This window comes from Tenrec ecaudatus, chromosome 1, assembly GCF_050624435.1.
Source record: "Tenrec ecaudatus isolate mTenEca1 chromosome 1, mTenEca1.hap1, whole genome shotgun sequence".
NCBI lineage: Eukaryota > Metazoa > Chordata > Mammalia > Afrosoricida > Tenrecidae > Tenrec > Tenrec ecaudatus.
The window spans coordinates 199,366,742-199,388,781 of NC_134530.1; the positions used below are offsets into that span (position 1 = coordinate 199,366,742).

At 44.7% G+C, this 22,040-nt stretch overlaps 1 protein-coding gene across 1 annotated transcript in view; it reads right to left on the bottom strand.

Annotated features, from left to right (window-relative positions):
- The window catches only part of NIBAN1 (niban apoptosis regulator 1), a 206,013-nt gene that overhangs the window by 88,143 nt on the left and 95,830 nt on the right, over positions 1–22,040 (bottom strand). Inside the window, exons 2-5 of the mRNA XM_075528350.1 lie at positions 20,368–20,498; positions 15,986–16,117; positions 13,213–13,327; positions 9,090–9,257 (exon numbers count right to left, since the gene is read on the bottom strand). Of these exons, the coding sequence (XP_075384465.1) occupies positions 9,090–9,257; positions 13,213–13,327; positions 15,986–16,117; positions 20,368–20,498 (546 nt within the window). The remainder of the gene's footprint in view (positions 1–9,089; positions 9,258–13,212; positions 13,328–15,985; positions 16,118–20,367; positions 20,499–22,040) is intronic.

The window sequence follows — 22,040 nt, forward strand, 5'->3', positions numbered from 1 at the left end:
AGAATAAACATCTTTAAATTGCACACTATAGGCATCTTATGCTTTTTCATACATGGGAACATTTGCAGCTATTCTTAAGGATAGAAAATGGAAATATCTTTCATTCGGTTATTCTATCATTACAGAGCCTGTGCCAGGTGCTAGGCCGTGGGTCAATTGCTGAGATACAAAGATAAAACACAGGCTCTCTCTTTGGAGTGGTATCACTGGTGTCACCATGGGCTAAGTACGGATTAGCACCAAGGGGTGCTAACCAAAAGGTTACCGGTTTGAACACACCACATGCCCGCGGAAGAAAGATGGGGCAATCTGCTTCCGTAAAGATGTAGAGCCCCCGCCTTGCCCCACTCCAGAGCGAAACACGAAGGGAACACAACAGAGCAGCAAGGAGAGCAAAGCAAGTAATTCCCTGAGGAATTCCAAAATATAGACTTCAGAATCAGGCGTGGCACTTCCCCAGATCTGATTGGAAACAACCAGAAGGGTCAGCAAACAGACCTGGAACTATTTATAGGATCCCCCCCCTTTTTTCTTTTCCTATTGTCTATCCATAGAAGATAGGCAGGATAACCAATCTCGAGGAGAAAATAACGGGGTTGACAGTTCTGGGGGTGCATGGGAATGAAGGAGGTGGGAGAAAGGAAGGGGGGAGCCAACAAACCCAGGGACAAGGGAACAATAAGAGATCTAAAAATCAATAGTGAGGAGGGTATAGAATGCCTGCTGGGTTTGATAAAGTGCAATGTAGCCGAGAAAAAGTACTGAGAGTCTAATGAAGGTCGAACATGATCGTGGGACAGGAAGAAAGTAAACAGAAATAAGAGGAAAGAACTAGGAGGCAAAAGACATTTAAAGAGGTACAACTATAGGCATGCACATATGTAAATATAGAAATATATTAATAGAGATATAGGTCTATATACATATATTTAAATGCTAAGTATTAAGGTAGCAGATGGGCATCGGGTCTCTATTCGAGTAGTCCCTCAACACAAGAACACTTTGTTCTAATAACCTGGCATTCTGTGATGCTCATCTTCCTGACATGATCGCTGAAGTCAAAGTGGGTGCATAGACAAATGTGAAGAAAGTTTCTGGTGCCTGGCTATTAAAAGAAACAGCGTCTGGGGTCTTAAAAGCTTGAAGGTAAACAAGTGGTCATCTACCAAAGAAGCATCAAGCCCACATGGAAGAAGCACACCAGTGTGTGTGATCATGAGGTGTCGATGGGATCGGGTCTCAGCCATCAGAAGACCCCAAACAAACAAATATATTGATGCAAATGATGGGGGTTGGAGAGGAGACCCAAAGCCCATATTTAGACAATTGGACATTCCCTCCCAGAAGGGTCACAAGGAAGACACAAATCAGCCAGGGTGCAGCACGGCACCGAGGGAACACACGCCATTCCTCTGGCTCAGTGGTTCTCCACCTTCCTAATGCAGTTCCTCTTGCTGTGGAGACTCCCAGCCATAAAGTTATTTTCATTGCTACTTCCTAACTTTAATTTTGCTACTGTTATGAATCATACTGTAAATAACTGATATGCAGGATGTATTTTCATTGTTACAAATTGAACATAATTAAACATAAAGCATAGTGATTAATCACAAAACAATATGTAATTATATATTGTGAAATATTTATGTGTTTTCCGATGATCTTAGGCGACCCTGTGAAAGGGTCAGTCAACCCCTAAAAGGGTCGCAACCCACAGGTTGAGAACAGCTGCTCCAGTTCTTTAATGTTTCCTCCCCACCACCCACCATCATGACCCCAGTTCTACCTTCAAATTCAAATGCAGCTAGACCAGAGCATGTACATTGGTACAGATAAGAGCTCTTGACATACAGAATCCAGGACAGATAAACCCCTCAGGCACAGCAATGGGAATAGCAATACCATGAGGGTAAGGGGAAGTTGTGGGGAGAAGGGGCAGAAATGGGGAAGTGACTACAGTTCTCAGCGTATTAACCACCACCACCCCCAGTGGGGAGCAAACAACAGAAATGTGGGTGAAGGGAGACAGAGGATGGTGTAAGATATGAAAAATAATAATTTATAATTTATCAGGGGTCCATGAGGGCTGGGGATGGAGGGGGAAAAGAGGAGCTGATACCAAGGACTCGAGCAGAAAGAAAATGTTTTAAAAATGATGATGGCAACATATGTACAAATGTGTTTGATATAATTGATTTATGGATTATTATAAGAGCCTCCCAATAAAATGATTTATTGATTTAAAAAAAAAGTTTAGCCTTGGAAATTCTATGGAGCAGTCCCACTTTTTCTGTAAGGTTGCTAGGATCAGATACAACTCGATGGCAGTGAGTTTTTCTTTGCAGGGCTCACTACCTACATCTTCCCCATGTACATGAGATCTTCACTTCTGAGCACCAGGCTTAAAATCAGGGAACGTGAGCATCAGAGTTGTATCCTCTCACCATACTTATTCAATCTGTATGCTGAGCAAACTCTCAGAGAACCTGGATTATATGAATCAGGATTAAAAGAAGCTTATTAACTTCCTGCAAAATGCAGATGACACAACCTTGCTTGCTGAACATGAGGAGAAACTGAGGCACTTGCTGAAGGTCAAGGAGTGCAGCCTTCTATATGGATTACAACTCAATGTAAGGAAAACAAAAATCTTCACAACTGGATCAATAGATAACAGCATGATAAGTAGAAAAAGGTTGACGCTGTCCAATATTTAATCTTGCTGGGATCCACAATCAAGGCTCCTGGAATCAGCAGTCAAAAGAGAAAAAGATGAGTTGCTACGTAAATCTGAGGTACAAGACCTCTTTGGAGTATTAAAAAACAAAAATATTACTTTGAGAACTAAGGTGTGCCTGACCCAAGCCATAGTATTTTCCATTGCCTCATATGTATGTGAAAAGTTGGACATTGAATAAGAAAGACCTAAGAAGAAATGATGCATTCGAATCGTGGTGCTGGAGAAGAATATTGAAAATGTCATGGGCTGCTAAAAGGACAAGCAAACATGTCTTGAAAGAAGTACGGCCAGAGTGCTCCTAGAGGCAAGACTGGTAAGACTTATCTCAGGTACTCTGGACACACTGTCAGCAGAGAGCAGTCCCTGGAGAAGGCCGTCATGCTTGGTAAAGTGGAGGGGCAGTGAAAGCGAGAGAGGCCCTCAGGGAGATGGACTTAAACAGCAGTCGCAGCAGTGAGCTCAGGCATGGAACGATTGTGAGGAGGGAGTAGACCAGCGGTTCCCAACCTTCCTAATGCTGCGACCCTTTCATACAGTTCCTCAGATCGTGGTGACCCCCCGACCATGAAATTATTTTCACTGCTACTTCATCACTGTCATTTTGCTACTGTTATGAATCAGGCGGTCCCTGAGAAAGGGTCGTTCCACCCCCTAAAGGGGTCGCAAACCACAGGCTGGTGTAGAACCATGTGGTGTTCTGTTGTGCATAGAGTCGCTATGGGTCAGGCTGTCTCAATGGCAGGGAGCAACAACAGCAACAGATTGCTAAGGCCTTTGTTCTCCGTCTATTCTTCATCTGGAAGTCCCACTGAAGCCTTTCGGCAAACTTCCACTGATGGGCAAAGGGGTCCACTGGCCGGAAAACAAGCCTGAGTCCCCGTGGGAATTCCACTACAGACGTCAATGCCCACACCTAGTTGATTCCAGTTCCTGGATAGCTCTTATACAATCGCTTCCCAACATCCCCTCTGTTATGTAGATTACCACTAGGTGTGGCCTGCTAGAAGCTTCCTGAAATCCCAGCATGCTCCACAGTGCAGCCAGTGTCACCTTTCCAAAATGTATAACGGACTGGGTCACTTACCTCATTAAAAGTTGTTTACTGCTGTTGGAATAAAATCTAAATTCCTTAATATGCATCACAAAACCCTTTATAGCCTGGCCACAGCCCATCTCCCTTGGCTCCTCTCCATTTTCTAAGCACTAACCACACACAATTCTTTCAGTTCCTCTATTTTTTTTCACTTTTTATTTTTTTTTAATTTTTAAAAAACATTTTATTAGGGGCTCATACAACTCTTATCACAATCCATACATATACATACATCAATTGTATAAAGCACGTCTGTACATTCTTTGCCCTAATCATTTTCAAAGCATTTGCTCTCCACTTAAGCCCTTTGCATCAGGTCCTCTTTTTCCCCTCCTTCCCTGCTCCCACCTCCTTCATGAGCCCTTGATAATTTATAAATTATTATTTTGTCATATCTTGCCCTATCTGGCGTCTCCCTTCACCCCCTTTTCTGTTGTCCGTCTGCCAGGGAGGAGGTCACATGTAGATCCTTGTAATCGGTTCCCCCTTTCCAACCCACTCACCCTCTACTCTCCCAGTATCGCCCCTCACACCCCTGGTCCTGAAGGTGTCATCCACCCTGGATTCCCTGTGCCTCCAGCTCCTATATGCACCAGTGTACAACCTCTGCTCTATCCAGACTTGCAAGGTAGAATTCGGATCATGGTAGTGGGGGGTAAAGGAAGCATTTAAGTCAGTTCCTCCATTGACCCCTATTTTGTCACACTTCCTATCCCTCACATAACCTAGTCTTCCTACAGGAATACTTTTTCCCTCCTTCTTGCAAATTTACCCTGTGTTAAAGGAAATGACTTGCGTTGATAATGGTCATTCTTCATATATATAATCTGTAAACAACCCCCTAGATTTATCAAGAGTTTTAATTACATCCATATTAACTGCACAGATTTTATTTTACAAATTAAAATTCTGAAGAACAAGACTGACTTAGGGCAACAAGTCTGTCTTTGTCTAAGTGCCCAGCAGCAGATGTTCTGGACCTTGGCCTTCCCTGATGAGTGGCAAGTGGTTACAGTGTGATTCCAGGGGGACAGAGGACAGCAGCAGCTCCGGGCACAATCAAGGAGTAGGTTCAGTAGTTAGCCCAGTGAGTTGGGGGTGGGGGCGATTTTTGCTGAAGAATCATCTTGTGGGGTTTCTTGCACCTGCTCTTTGTTGTTGTGTCACATGTTCTGGAGTTCATTTCGATTCATCTTAGAGTAGAACCAGCTCCCCACCACCACCAAGCCCCCCCCCAAGCCCCCAACTCCCATTCCATAGTGCTTCCTAGGCTATAATCTTTACAAGAGCAAATTGCCTGGCATTTCTCCCTCGGTGCACATGGTGGGTCCAAACTACCAACCTTTAACTTAACAGCCAATCACCAAGGCTTCTTTTGAATGCTCTTTAGGAGCATAAATAACATCGAAGGCACGTAGTGGCAGTTCTCGGCCTAAAAGGAGGAGGATGGAGCCCTTATTTTCCCTTAACTACTTTAGAAAGCAGACTTATGGTCTCAGAACAGGATTCAATCAATCGGACCCTTGTCAGGATTAAATAGGGACTGTACCCCACCCATAAGGGGGTGGTACCACAATCCAGAAGGAATGGAGCCAATTCCAACCCATAATCTTGGGGCAAGTTGGCTGGGTCAGAGTGGGGTTTGAGCACTGAGGGCTGTCTGTATCCCGGTAATGTCAGGCATTCTTGATGTAACTTGTCATGAAAGGAATTCTTTTCCTTAATGATCCCTGGGAACTTGTGACTAACAGGATTGACATGGCCCAGCACCAGCTTCTGCAATAGCTAAGTCTATTCCCAGGACCTACAGAGAGAGACCTGAGAGGCAATGAGGCCACCACAGACTGAGGAACCTGGATGTAGCAGTCAGCAACCTTCCCAAGCCCCCTAGGGATCGGGGAATTGTAGGGCGTCTCGGAATGGTGCAAACGCTTAACACTCTTGGCTGCTAAAGGAAAGGTTGGAAATCTGAGTCCACCTATAAGTGCTTTTGAAGAAAGGCCTGGTGGTGTGCTTTTGAAACGTTGTGGAGGTTAGGACCATAGTCTCCTGGGCACCGTGGTAAACTGGCATACTATATTCATGAAGTCTACCTCCCAGTGTGGTCGAGTAGTGTCTAGGTTATCAGAAAGCCATCGAAGATATAACTATTGTTTTCTACGCATCTGAACAAAAGAGAAAGAAGAAAGCCAAAGATTCAAAGAGAAAGTAGTCTACACTGAGGTAAAAAAAAAAAAAACCTGGATTATATCCAACTACTCTTACCCACCATTCTGCTCAGGGCCACAGTAGATGGCCCTGATAGAAGAAGAGGAAAAAATATGGAACAGAAATTGAATCCTTAAAAATAACAAATTTATTAGACCAGATGAGACTAGAGAACTCAACAAGACTACTGCAGTGAGAGACTCTGCAAACCTTAAGCCAAATCACTCCTGGGCATCACCTTTTAGGTAAACAACAGATTGGCTCATAAAACTTAAAATATTACCCATGAGTAATAGCCTCCTGAAAAAAATCTATATGAAACCAAAGGGTCAAAAAGTGCCCTCAAGCGAAAATAAGAAGGTACCCGACAGGGAACGGTGAGTACTGGGAATGGCACACCAGAAAGGAAATCATGAGAAGGGTGAGACATTGTGAAAGATGTCACCAGTGGCTCTGAACAATTTGAGTGGAAACTGTTAAATGGGAGCCTGCTTTGCAGTGTAAATTTTCACTTGACACTCCTGTGCAAAACCACCAGGACAGAAGCCCTGTGAGGCAAACCTATTTCCACTCCGACACGTGTGGGATCGCCAAGAGTCAGACGAGCCCTGTGAGCCCTATGGCAACTAGTTATTTTTTATGCGGAACCCAGGTGTTCCAAGATAGTCCTGGTTTGCAAAATTTGGTTTTGATCTTCAGAATTCTTCATGGAAAAAGTAATATCATTGCAGTTATAAGGATAAAGGTAAAATTCTTGACAAATACGGAGGGTTATACACATCCAATATGGAAGAATGATCATTGTTGATCAAAGTTCTTTCAGCTCAGAATAATCACTTCTTTTTCATGAATTTGAAAGAAGAGGGAAAAAATGTTCCTAAATCCATTTATTCCAAGGCCTTAGAATCTTTGTCTCTTATCACAGTGATAAGAGGCCATAAATATGTTATATTTATGTCTAAAGTATTCTGTATACATTGAAAACAAAATAGCTGTTTGGGATCTCATGAAAACATCTTCGTGGTGTTCCCAACCATGTGAGTAATGGGCAGAAATATAACAACAACAAAAACGGATCCAGTAAAAGGCATACAAATCCCTAAAGATGAGAGGTCCATTGCACTGCCAAAACCAGAAGCAGACACAAGAAGGGTCAGACCCCTGAGGTCACTGGCTCTAAGAACCAAGGGCTGTTACCTTGATTGAAAGTAACCTTCGATCAAGGTAACCGTGGTATGGTGTCCTTGGCTCTGACCATCATTGTAAACACAGCCAGCCTCAGCGAGAAACAACTGGTTTCCAGACACAGGAATGTGGCTGAGACCCAGGGCACCCTGACTGGACCCTCTTCTCAGTGCCTTGGAAAACATGCTGGAGAATGCAGTTGGGTTTGAAATCGACTGAAATCTTCCATAAAAGGAGTCTAAATGCAGGCTACATAGCATCCCAAAGCTCCCCACAGGAATTCCTATTATGTAGATGGAAGTGGGAACACAGCAAGTCCCATCTGGTTGGGCAGCAAACATTCCCTGCTGCGTGAAACTCTGTGGTTCTTCTTCTCAGGGCCAAGTGCATGTTCACACTAGACCAGGGCCCTGAGCACGGAGGTGTAGGTGTGCCGGAGAAGGAGCTAGTGGAGCACGCGAGACTGCACTGTTCTTTGTGGCTAAAACATCAAAACCACAAGGCAAGACAGTAATAAGGGTATCCTTTTATAAATGCTCTAACAGTCCTGAGCCAAAATTAAGACTGGTGTTACTCAGAGTTGCTTGGCAAAAGAGACGACACTCTCTTTTTCCACCAGCCTGCTATCAATACACAAACAATAACCAAATGCAGGCTGAAGACATTCATCACTAGTGATCCTGACTCTAGACGCTCACAGGAAATGTCAGCGCTCTAAAGTGAGTGTGCAGTGGAATTAGCCTTATGAAGAAAAGAAGGCACAGCTGGGGAGGTGACTCAACTCAAATGTCACCTCCTCACAGAGGCCTCCGCTGACAAGCCTGGGGTCCCGCACATCCTTCCTGACGAGGCAGGACTGTCTGGTTACCCTGGACTGTGTTACTTCGATAGCTATCAAGTGATCCTGTGCGTTTGTACGCGTGTTTGTCCTCCTCCCGCTCCCCCCCTCCCGGTCTGAATGTAGACGCCCTGACAGAGGAGCTTGGCATGGTTCTCAGCACTCCATGTCTCTCAGTCAGAGAGGAGCAGGGACTCAGTGAGGGCTGACTGCTGACCAGAAGAACAAGTTCAATTATTTCTAACCAAAGGTTTCACTGAGTCCAGAAAGCCCAGCCTTCTCAGCAATTCATCGAAACATCCCATATTGGAAGGAAATAGTTCTTGCTTTCTTTTTCATGGGTGTGGTGTTCATTAAATCCATACCTGGAAACACAGTGGCCCGAAGAGAAGCCACTCCTCTGGACCAGCAGCATCCACACTGCTGGGCAGCGTATAAGAAAAGCCCACTCAGGGCCCCATCCAGAGGCGGTGCATCAGAGTTTGTACGCGTGGAGCCTAGACCCCTGTGCTTTCCATTGTGAACTGCAATTGGTTTTAAGAATCTAGGTGATTCTTATACACCTTAATGTTTCAGAACCACTGCTTGGACATAAAATATTATGTAACAAGTACAAGTGCCTGTGATCTTAAGTGAATAATTGTTATTCAGAAATAAAGGTGGGAGTAAATCAGAAATCGCATAAGGATTAGGGTTTTCTCCAGGGGCAGTGGACACATTCTTGCTGGAAATTAGAGTTTTAAAAAATCAAGAAAAGGAAGAGAGTTATAGTCATGAATCCACAGCAATCTGACTGCTCCCTCCTCTTGCCCCAGATCACTGGCCCGTTCTGTCTCACAGAGGCTTCCACATCGGACGACAACCCCGGCAGACAGACCACACTCCTTGTTCACAAAACTCTCTCCCTCCACCTCAAGGCGTCCCTGGGGCAGCACGGGCTACGGCTTGCTAGGAGTTGGTGGGAGAGACAATGACCAGGGTGACTCAGAGAAAGAGAGGCGGGTGGAGGGGGGGGGGAGTCATACCATGATTTAGATGTCTGATGCAGTCACTCAGGAGTGCACTAAACCTCCTCTGTTCCGGGGCCTCCTGGAAGCAGAAGTAGGCGTGTCTGAGGAAGGGCTGCCACAGGTACACGGGGAACTCCTTTGGCAGGACCACGATGGGCTGAGCATTCTCCTTCTCAGTGGATGCTAAAGAGTTGGGAGAACACAAAAAAAGTTTCAAAAACAGTGGGGCAATGGTGAAGGAAGGGCTCTGCTGCCAACCTAAAGATTTGTGATGCACACCTCCCAGCCACTCCAGGGAGAGAAGACCAGGCCAGCTGCTCCCATGACTAGATCCTAGGGACCCATGTGGAGGGGCGACTCTGTCACAGAGGGTCACTAGAGATGCAGCTGACTTGACAACGGAACATCTTCTATGGAAAACATCTCTTTTTTTTAAGCCTGGGAAGGTAACTGGTTTTTGATTAGATGGCGTCAACTCAAAAACGTGTTGGATCATATGCGTACTTCTGTAGATGGGACCTTGTTTGGGGCAATAGGCCTTTTCCTTGCAGATGTTATCCATTCGATTAAACAAGGTCATGTTGCTGTGCCAAAATAAGAACCAGACCCATCATTACCCACTGGACAGTCCCCTTTAGTTAAGGCACAACAGAACTACCCCATCAGGTTTCTAAGTCAGTCAGCGGCGCCGAAGGCAAGCGCCACAGCTTTCTGCTGCAGAGCATGGAGACCCCTACCTCTTCATGAGCATGCAGTGCTCACCCTCTGTGTCACCAGGGCGACTGATGTTAAAGCAGATGGGCTTCCGAGTTGATTTAGAAAAGGAGAGGGAGCTGGCAGCACGCAAGGACCCAATTACAAACCAGGGAAAGTCAGGGGAAGCTCAGAGCAGCAGAGCCTACAGGAGACAAAGAAGGCTTGTCCCCTACGGATGACAGAGACCAATCCTACCAGCTCCCCAAATTCAGAGGTCTAGCCTCCATATCACTGAGAAAACATGCTTCTGTTCTGTAAAGCTGTTCTGCTACGGCAGCCGGAACAAACGAAAAAGTGTTTGCTAGCTGGGGCAGGACATGGTGTCTTCATGGGATGTGGGTACGAGGAGGATGAGGTTAGATTTCACTCTCCTTAGCATCCGCGAACCAGCTTCACCAGTCCTATTCCAGCAGACAGCGCACCTCTGACTCCACAGGAACACTGGCGTCATCAGACACCATCTCCCTCCCTGCGAAGCGGCCAAAAACAGAGCTCATCTTCCTTACCACCCCACCGCAGCTGAGCTGTCCACCCAGACGCGCACTCTCCCCGCCCCTCAGGTCTGCTCGCAGCCCAGCATCTCCGCCCACCCGCCCCCTGTCACTCCGGCCTGTCCCACTCACTCTCTTTCCTCCATCAACCGCTATTCCTACCTCACTGTAATTCCTACCCCACCAGCCAAAGGACCGCCTTAGGAAAGCAGCAAAACCTGGAGGCATTTTTGTATATGCCATCTTAACAGATCTTGTAAAAAGAAGATGCGCATTTAAAACATTTTGTGCTCCCCCGACCCCACCCCAAGCAAAGATAATCCGTCTCTTTTATCAGTCCGATAGAAATGGTATCTTACAGGGACTCTTCGCGATGAAATCATTTTGTAAAACAGTTCTCCCTGCCCTTTCCAAGGCTTCACACATTTTCGCAAACAACTGAAAGCAATAGAGTCTGCATTGGAAAGCTGCAGCATGGAACAGCGGGGTAGGATTCTCAAAGCACGGAACAAATAAAGCTGAGTGATTTTGTACAGAGGCTAGCTTGCAGAGTGGGTGTCTCCGGGAACGCCACTGGGGAAGCTGGGCTTGCTTATCCAGTGAGTTTGAACGGAATACCTTCAAGGTGAGGCTTACCGTGGAATGGGATGCCTCGTTAGGCATTTATTAGTAGACCTGAAAGAACATGTCCTGATAAACAACAATCTTGAGCATTTCTCATTGTCATTATAACTAGTCAACTTTCTTATTAAATCTTTTAATCATGAAAAAAAAGAAAAGACAGAATCGCTGCAGCAACTCCAGTAAAATCCACCCTGGTTGGCCTCTAGTCGTCGCTTGCTTGAACTCTGACCACAATTTTCCAGATGCTATCAGCCTGCATTTTTTCTGAGTTGAGTTGCAAGAATATGACAAATGATGTAGTGTAGAGTTTCCTATTTTTAAAACTCAAAAGGCCACACCACCCAACTTAAAAAAACAACCAAAAAAAAGGTCACTGAAATTCCCCCGGCTGAAGTCTAAGGCCGATTGGTATTAGTCACACAAGCCTTGTAATTCTTATTCCTTTTCATTCCTTTTAACATGATTTCATCGATAAATCAATCACTATATTGTCTGGTCAGACTGATTTCACTGGAAAGCCCTTTTGGGGACATTCTGAAGCGGTGACAACGTGTTGTTATGCCTGGTTCTAGCTGCAGTTCCCTAACCAAGTCAACACAGCGGTAGAATTCAAATTAGAAAATACAATAATGCGTGTGGTCATACATGCAAAATGTTGTTTCAGCTTGAATTGCTTAGTAACAATTTGTTCATGTAGCTTTATGGTCCATATACTAATCCTATAACCATGTTATTTAAAGCACTATGCTAAGCATTTCTGCGCCAAAATAACAATTGATACAGTGATTATTTTCTCCATACATTCTAATGAAATGATTATATCCACTAATAAGAAGCAGGACTCTCTTCAAGAAACCAAGTAATTACTGTGTCGTATGATTTACACACAGCCAGATGGGGTTATTACATTATCTACAGTTCATAAATCTCCATGAACCGCTTTATTTGATCTATAGAGTACATCCATCACTTTATCTACATGGAAAAATTTAAATGAATGAGAATCAAAGAAGACAGGAGCTGAAAAGGTCTGTTCAGATTTTTAAGTTCAAGCCCCCATTTTAAAAGAAGAGAAATAAAAACCCAGAGAGGTGAGGCAGCCGATTAAGGTAATATAGTTGATAAATGACACAGTTAGAATCAGATAAAAATACAGTCTACCAATTCTCAGTCCAATGTCCTTTCCAAATCAACATTCTATTTGTGTATATGCTAAATAAGGAAACGTCTTTTTAATGTCGTGGTTCTGAGTTGTGACTATACCTTTTTATAGCATTGTGTCACTTTAGGATATTTTATTACATATTACCTAAAATTAGGGGGAAATATTCCCTGACAGATCTGCCAGGCTTGCTCACCAAAGATGTTTTGATGTATTGTGAAATGACCCCCACTGGTTTATTTCTGCTTCCCTGCAATATATTCCAAAAGCTGCACAGTCCCTGGCCGAATGCCCATTTTCTATGCATAAAAACCCAGTAACTTATTAAGCATGATATAGAATAATAGAAGTGGCACTATGCTGCTCAAATTTAAAGAAACCCCATCTTCCGTTTGTCTGTGGAGCAGGAGGGTCTGCCCCACAGTGTCTCAGCCTTAGTGGCCCCTTCTCCATGGTTGGACTGCTCTGTGCATTGTCAAGTGCTTGGCCAAGCCCCTGGCTCGAGCTACTGAAAGCCTCTAAGATCTCTCGCCCCAGAACTGCTCCACCAGCCAAATTGCGAAAACCAAAATTGTCTCTAGACACTGCCAAATGTCCCTGGAAGACAAAATCGACCCTCCTCCCCACATCCTTGGTCCCCCTCCCACCACCTATGTTGAGAAACATCAAGATAACAAACCACCCCAATGGCCATAGGCTATGGATCTAAACAAGATCAGGTAGCCTCATCTCCCACCCCCATGATCCGGCTCCCCACTCCTGCTAGGACCAGCTGGTGGGTTCCCTGGTAGCTCACAGCCAACGCTCATCTGACAATGCCACTAGGGTTCCTGGTCTAGCTGAACAAAGCGTACTGAGAAATTTTGAAGTGAGAATGGTGTTCAGGCATTTGCCAATAAAAAACCTCAAAACTCACTGCCACTGAGTCAATGCTAACTCATAGTGACCCCTTGTGGGTTTCCGAGACTATCACTGTGACTGAAATGGGAGCAGACAGCCCAGTTTTTCTCCCGAGTTGCTGCTGGTGGTTTTGAACTGCGGACCAGCGATGGACCACTACAAAACCAGGGCTCCATATGCACAGTGACCTTTCCCGCCCACTCACCAATAGGGTCTGGGAAATTCCGATCAGATAACAAAGCGTATTCCTCTTCGGAGGTCAGCACCTTCCCACCAGCTGGAAGAATCCGACTTTTAGGTGCAGTTCCTCTCTGGTAGGCCTAGGGAAAGGCATAAATGAATTCTTTTTGTTTGTTTATTTAACAGGTTTTCTGGGTATATAATTCAAATATCATACAATTCAATAGCACAGTCACATCAAGAAAAGCTGTAAAAAGGAAACAGATAAAATCCTTAATAGAAAAAGCAAATGGTATTTTAAAAACTAGAACAAATTTAAATGGATCATAAGGGAGATCAAATGATAAGGTAGTAAATTTTAACTTCACTGCATCTGCAATAATCCACTTCCCACTGCAGTTTGCATGAGAGCGAGGCTGGTCAGATCCTGGTCTATGGTCAGAGGTGATTCACCAGAGGCTTAATTCACCTGAATTTCCCCCTCACTTGTTCTTTTTTGGGGGAAATATAAAGAATAAACAGACCCAAACACAAACACCCATGAATAGCAATAATCCCAACACCATGTCACTGAGTAAGATTTATCCAGAAAGGGTTTGCCTACCCACTACTTACACAGTAGTCTTGCATTTCAGCACTTATGTGTGAATAGGCCCTAATTTCACGGAGATTTACTGAAAGGATCTATCTCATAGGGAGCAGGGGGGACACATTGTTAACAATTTCTTGATATCCTACCCTGCATTTGACATTTCAGATCATGAGGTCTGAATCATTCTGATAGTAACCTCAAGGGTGATGACGCACAATGATACTTTAGTACCAGGGTGCTTGGTGACTCATGTGGGTCCTGTATGGTGACTAATCAGACTGCACAACACATGTAACTGCAGCTACGGTTGCCAGGGTCTTCTGCCCCAAACATGAAAACATTTCCATGATAAAATATGCCACTGCATTTCCCAGATGTTAGAATGCTCAGCAGTAAAGCGATGGAGGGGCAATACATCTGAACAAATTCTGGCCAGCGTCCAAGAAACTCATTATTTGGTGAGTGTGAGAATGGTCCAATACCTTGCTACAGCAGTCTGTCAAGTAGCTATGCCCACCAGGACAGGGACAGAAAAGATCAAATGAAAGCAAATCCTTCTGATTGGGATGCTTAAGTCAAGGCACGACTTCGAGGCTACCAACGTGAAGACACCCTGAGAACTGAAAGCAAGGTACTGTGGAGTCCAGAGTGTATGCTTGGACGTCATTAACATAACGTTGACCTAGGAGATGAACTCAAGAAGCAATGTTGGAGACCCACACAAAAAAAAAAACTCGTGCATTTCCAAGAAACTGATTTCCATAGTTATTATAAGAACCACTAATCCACACAGAGGCAGAGATCAACAGAGAAACACCTACCGTTGTGTGATTTCAAGAAAGTTTATAAGCAATCCGATTCAGCTGGAATTGTATTATGATGAGAAACAATCTGGCTTTTACAAACATTTTATTATCTTCAGACAGCAATATGCAATACAACACTTCATGTCCAGCTTCCAAATGAGAAAAATTCAGCTCCAAAAGTTGGTTGCCAGGCATCAATTCAGGGATCAGTAGGCAACAAACCCAGGCTGCATCCCCAGGTTCACCCAGTCCCAGGGGGAGTGTGCAAGAAATAGGGAGTGAGTAAGCAGTAAGAGTGCTTCACATTTCACCAGAGAAAACTGACCTCTCAACAACATAGTAGGCCCTGCCTGGGTACTTAATGCTTGGTACTGTCAGGCTACCTTGGGACTTCTAATCACAAAGTCTGTGGTTCACACCCAGCAGCTGCTCTGTGGGAGAAAGATGAAGTATCTGTTTCCATAGTGATTTCCAACCTTGGAAACATTATATAGGGTCTCTGTGAATCAAATGACTCACTAGCCATAGGTAAGGTAGATTTATAAGGTCGCCTCAATCACAGTAGGTTGGATTGGTTTGATTTGAATGCTGGCGATACAATGGTTTAGTGACTGCTAACCAGAAGTTTCATGGTTCGAGTCCACCCAGGAGTTCTTCAGTAGAAAGACCTGCTGGTCTGCTCCCACAGACACTACAGCCCAGCAACCCAAACGGGGAAGTTCTCCTCTGTAACACCAAGTAAATCATGGGAGCAGCAGTCAAGAAATCTGAAACATGCTGCCCGGGGCAAATCTGCTGCCCCAGACCTCTTCAGAGGGCGGCCAAGATGTCACTTTGAAGACTCAGGTGTACGTGACCCAATCCATGGTATTTTCAATTGCCTCGTGTGCATGAAAAAGCTAGATGATGAATAAGGAAGCCCACATAAGAACTGGTGCATTTGATTTATGGTACTGCTGAAGTATATGCAGAGTGCCAGGGACTTCCAGAAGATGGTGGGCTTTCGTCTCACACACTGTGGGCATGCTACCGGGGGAGACCAGTCCCTCGTAAAGAACGTCATGCTTGGGAAAGTAGAGGGTCATTGAGAAAGTGGGAAACCCTCAAGGAGAAGGATTGACACAGTGGCTGCAGCAGTGGGCTCAAACTTCACAGTTAGAAGGATGGTGCAGGCCTAGGTCACGTTTAGCTCTATGTCATGTGGATTTGTGGTAAGAGCTGACTTGGCACCTAGCAACACCTACCAAGAGCAGTACATCACTGAGCTTACAGTAAGTTTTCAATAAGTATGTGTTAACTGATTTGAGTATTTGAATGAGTGACTGCGTATTGAATGACTCACCCAACCCAGTCAATATTTAAGACGACTGAAAAGCCATGGTAACGAGGAAACGCCTTACCTCTTTGTTCTCATAGCTCTCCACGGCAAAATCATTTTTAACCACAATGTATCTGTCCTTCCATTTCTTTATGTCTTCAACAAACTGTGAGACCTCTGCTTCATACAAGACAGTTCCAGTCTCCAATGGTGGCTAAAAAATAATAATATGATTAACTAGCACAGCAACAAAATAACCCGACAGAGTCTATACAAGAAGATCCTGGGGCACAACTCCTTGTTAGAATAGAATTGTGCTTTGCATGCATTTGGCAATTAATAAGTGCTTGGTCACCTGTGGGAGAGAAGTGAGTAAGCTTAAGTTGTGGACAACCTCATTAACCCCCTGACTGTGCCTCCGTGTTAATGCCTGGAAAACAGGAGAATTAGGAGGCTATTAATTCCTGCTTCACGCCCAGCCTCAAACGCTAGACCCGAAAAACTGCCTGGGCGTCAGGCTATAAACACCTAACCCATCACCATACTCCTCAAAGGAAACCTGTTTGCTGTTTGCTTAAACAGCGCTTCGATCTACCTCTTCTACTTAAAGTTTTGAGAATTTCCCTTTAACCCTGGTGATCTACATGTTGTAGGACAGATAGGCTCCTGGGTAAGCCTTTCTTTAAGGTCACTGTGTAAGGGATAATTCAGACTCTGCCTCGCTGCGAAACTCTCGCATGACTTCCATGAGAATGGGCTTCCTGTTTCTTCTTCCTATTGTTCCTTTCTTTAAAGAAGCTTGATGGCACGTTCCAGTAAGCACTGGGCTGCTAACTGCAAGGTAGGCAGTTCAAACCCACCAATCACTCCTCAGGATAAAGATGAGGCTATTTGCTCTTATAAATATTTACAGCTGCAGGAACCCTCTGTGGGGTTGCTACAAGTTGGAATTGATTCAATGGCAGTGCATGTGGTTTGGTTCCCTTCACTGGAAAATCATATAGTATTTTAAACTGTCAAATACAAAGTTAATGATCTGAAACGTAAATCCCTAACTGACTGACAATTTGTTAAAACTGTACAACAGAACGAAAGCAAAAGTCTTCAGAGATGGACCAGTAGCCAACATCCTGATAACTGGAGAAAAGATCAAAGCTGTCAAGGAGTTCGTTTTACTTGAACTTGGATCCACAATCGACTCACACAGAAGCAGCAGTTAAGAAATCAAGCAACATATAGCACTGGGCAAATTTTTTGCACAAGACCATTTTTTTAAAGTGTTAAGGAGGAAAAAATGTCACTTTGAGGTCTAAGATGCACCTGACCCAAGTCAAGATATTTTAAATCACCTCATATGAATGTGAAAGCTAAACTATAAATAAGGTGGACTGCAGGAGAATTGGTTCATTACAAATTATGATGCTAGAGAAGAACATTGAAGATACCACAGGCTTCTAGGAAAATAAGCAAGTTGGTCTTGGAATCAGGACAGCCAGAATGCTCCTTCAAAGACAAGCAGGGAGAGCTTGTGGCACATACTTCAGACATGCTCTCGGGAGAGATGCACCCTTGGAAAAGGCAATCGTGCTTGGTGAAGCAGAGGGGCCAGGGAAAAGCGAAAAGCTGCCAGGGAGATGGATTGAAACACTGGCAGCAGCCAAGGGCTCAAACCTAACAAATGTGAGGTTGGTCTCTTTCTTTCTTTTCTTTTTTCCTCATTAAAAGGTAAGATGGGCCTCCATTCTTCTATTTAAATGAAGCTGAAACTTCATGGCATAAACAGAACTTATATGGAGTGTTTCTGAAATCTGGGCCACTAAAATCAGCGAATATGCTGGTTAAAAATGTGATCCATATGTGATTTAAGATATTTGAATCTATGAGAATGTGGCCTAGAATTTTAACTTTTTTACAGGATCCTTCATGTTTGAGGACCATGGTCTCATAGACCTAATAATTAATTTTACCTATGTGCCCTGGTGATGAGCTCTGGGGGTGTAGTGGTTACACACTGGACTGCTAACCAAAAGGTCTGCAGTTCAGAACCACCAGCCAGCTTCAAAGGAGAAAGACAGGGCTTTTGACTCCCATAAAAAGTTACAGCCCCAAAACTCACAGGACAGTACTATCCTACCCTACCCAGTTCTCTCCTGCTACTGCGAGTTGGAATGGACTCAATGGCTGGGAGTTTATATGTTCTAGCTTCTAAATCTTTGGTCACCTTATTGAACCTCTCTGTGGGACATGACACATGTCGTATATGAATGACCCTCTCCTTGAAACATCTCTTTATCTCCTTTGGGCACACTCTACTTAATTGGTTTTTCTCCAACTCAACAAACTATTTCTTCTCAATCTGTCTTGCTTGAAATTTCTCTTTCTGGTGTCCAAACGTTAAAGGAGGGGTGTGGGGGCGTGGCGGCTTGGGGGTACAGAAGGGAGGAGTAGGGCTTGCTTCTTAGACATCTCTTTTCTTCCTCTGTGTGGATTCGAGTTAAGCCCCACATCTGTAAATATCAGTTATAAGCCGACAACTCTCACATTTCGCTCTAGCATTGACCCCTCTACTAAGATACAGACCAAATAGCTGTGTATTCCTTATTTCCATGGTGTAGGTAGAACAAGAATCTCAAACTTAACAAGTCCAAAGAAAACTCCTGATTCCCACTCAACCTTAATGCTGCCTTCTGAGTCAAAGGCAATTCCACCCACACATCTGCTCAGACTAACAACCAAGTTGTCCTTGACTTCTTTCCCTCTTCCATTACTTTACACTCAATCCATCAGCGAATTTTCTTTCTCTCTTCTTCTGTTACTTTACACTCAATCCATCAGCGAATTCCATTAGCTCGACCTCAACTACACCCTGACGAGAACAGCAGCTTGCCATCCCCACCATCACCCATGGCATTCCCCATGCTCCTCTCTGCTCCCTGTCCCTGCTCTTGCCCCTCCCACACTGCTCTCCACAGAGAAGCCACCAAAGTCATTTTGATTATGTCACCGTATCTGCCATACAAGGAGCCCTGGTGGCTTATGCCCCTACTTGATCTGACCCCTACCTAGACCATCTGTAGTCCTTCCGGATCACCCTCGCTGATAGCGCGCTCAGCCCTCTGCTTGGGGTGTGCTTCCCACAGCTTCAGGGTCTGTGCGCTGCTCTCTATCTGCCCGGACTTTCTCTTCTCATGCAACTCACGTAGCTGCTTCCTTATCTCACGTCATTTCCTGCTCAAACATTTCCATAGGAAGGACTCTCTGATCACCTTGTATAAAATCAGATTTTTCTTTCTATTTTATTATCTTTATAGCATTAACTGGTCGTACATGTCTGTTTATCTCTCTGTCTGTATTTATGAATTTAAACGGCAAGAAGGCAAATAATTTGTCTCGTTCCCTAAGTCCTTAGAACACCAAAAAACCCACAACAAAATATCAAATCTGTTGCCCAGTCCTTTGAAATGCCAAGTGACCCCACAAGACAGCATCGGGCTGCCCCACAAGGTTTCCAAGGTGGCCTCTTCAGGGACAGAGATGGCGGCGCTGAGTTGGACTGAGAACCAAACCGCCAGCATTTCAAATCCACCGGCTTCACAGAGGGACAGAGGCTGCTGCTCCTGGAAAGACTGATAGCCTCAGAGACCCTCTAGAGGGTCACCGAGAATTGGAATCAGCTCAACGGCAGTGGGCTAGGGATTTTGATTGAGTCTTCAGAGAAGCAGGCTGCCGCAGCCTTCTCACACAGAGTGGCTGGTGGATGCAAACCACAAGCCTTTTGGTTAGCAGTCGAAAACGTAACCATTGTACCATAAGGGCTCCTTGTCCTTTCAGAGTGGGCATGGGGAAACCAGTGTCCTTGAGTGCGTTCTGACTCAAGTGACCCTGCGACCGAGGAGCACTGCTCCACCGGCTTCTGAGACTGTTCATCTTTCCACGGGGAGTAAGCAGTCTCCTCTCTCTCCCCTGGGGCTGCTGGCGTGTGTGCAATGCTTAACAAACTCCTCCACTAAGACTATTTCTCCTTAGAATAAAGACTGGCAAATATAGGTTCTCCATCAATATCTACTGAGGTTGTGGATCGTGAGTATAATGGAGCATAGGAGAATCCATTTAGGGGATTAGAAGAGACAATCCTGTTAGGTCAATGGCCACAACGAAATGGCCCCAGGACAAAAGCATTATCATTAAAACCGTGTTTTCCTCTGAACTTCACATAGCAAGACCAAAATTCTCAACATTAAAGTATCAAAGTGGAGAAAACGCATAATAGCATTGGAATCATGATTATTCTCTTTTTATATGGATTTCACAGCCACAAGAAATCAGCTGCTCTAAGTTCCAGGCCAGGGGAGTTTTTTCAGTATAGAATGATTTCAGAGCAGGGTTTTGAAAGGTGCCAACCAAGTAACGGTCATAGCGCCACCCTCAGCGGGAGAAATAGCACACCAAGCGTGCTTGGGTTACCTTGATCTTCAGAAATTGTGAGCGTAAGTCTCTTTGCTGCTCGACTTCACTGCGGACATGGTTGCAGAAAGCCACAGAGTACTGGCGGCTGTAGTAGGGACTGAAGTTCTTGATCGCAGCCTCGGTTTTCCCTGCAGACAAAAGGGATAAAAGGAGAATTTTGAAATTAGATGTAAACATGATCATGACCACCTGTAGCAATGTCGTGTCTCCGCGACAGAAGAAAACAAAGCTGAGTATGCATATGCATGGAGTCCCTGCTTGATACGAGCCATTAATGGGCGCAGCAGCTAACCCACAAAGGTGCCTCAGAAGAAAGACCTGCCAATCCATCTCCTGAAAGTCAGCCATAGGAAGCCCTGTGGAGCACCATTCAACTCTGACACACATGAAGTCGAAAGGAGTCCAAATCAACTCATGGCAAAGGGTCAAGCTTGCGGGGAGAGCTTGAGGTGGGAGTAAGACCAGGAACCGGGAATGTGCTGGAGCTTCTCCGTTCAGTGGGGACTGCGGAGCCCAAGACTTTCAAACGAGAGAGAAGAGAATGGAGGAAAGGGCAAAGGCGCGTGCTGAAGCCCATTTGAAAGTCCTCCTTACAGCGGATGGACTTTCGACCGGTGCAGAAAGCAATGGAGTTTCCACAGACTGCTCCAAGCTGTTAGTCCTCAGGATGAGATATTCGCTTGAGGGAAAATAAACCTGCTATAACACTCCAAAATGTTTCATAATGCTTTCGTGAGCAGTGGACAGATTTTTGTTGCTGTTTTTCAAATTTGAATTTATAGGCAACCAATCCCAAAACTCACTGCCATGCAGTCAGTTCCAGTCGACAGGCTAGCAAGAGAGGCTTAAAATGACTCTGCGTGTGGAACGTCACAAGCAGCGGAAGGATTCGCGTCATAGATTGAAGCATCCCATGTGTGAACCTTCAGTCCACATCTACCAGGGCCTGGGACTAGGGATTCAGAGCCCCACACCCCCGTGTGTAAAATTCTCAATAAGGGCGTTCTACTTTTGCTCGGACATTTAGGCCTGATGACATGCATGTGGTAAGAGGGAATTCTTGGTTATTCCCCTCAATAAAATGCCTTTTACTGGTTGCATTTTGGGGCTTTAATAATGATAACTTGTAAGGCGCTTTGTTGCCCACTAATAACAGGGTCTCTAGAAATGCACATAAAAATTCCTATCATTTGAATCAGCCATGCTTTTACTCGCTTGTGAGTTTATAGCATGACTATTAATGAGCGTTTGTATAAGACTTTAATACACGCAGGCTTTATAACCATCTAATTGGCTATTACTTTCATTAGCTTTCATATAGCACAAGTACGAAAATTCTGCATCCCTTCATAATCTTCTTACGGCAAGGTGGACTATCCTTGAGAATTCCCACAGTGAAAAGGAGGCTCGCCTCCTCGGAACCCATGAAGGGGTAACAAAACTTGCCCTCCAGTGCCAAGTCATCACATTTCATCTATCAAAAGAGCAGCCAATTTATTTCTGATGCGAATGTTTGCACTCTTGCAACACCTGGCTGGAAATGAAAGGAGGTGGATACCCTGTTATGACGAGCTCTTCAAACCTTTGAAACCAGATTATCTGCCACATCACCAAGCCTCCTCCAGGAACGCCCTGCTAAGGTGCTAGGATGCCACCACTCCCTCGCCACC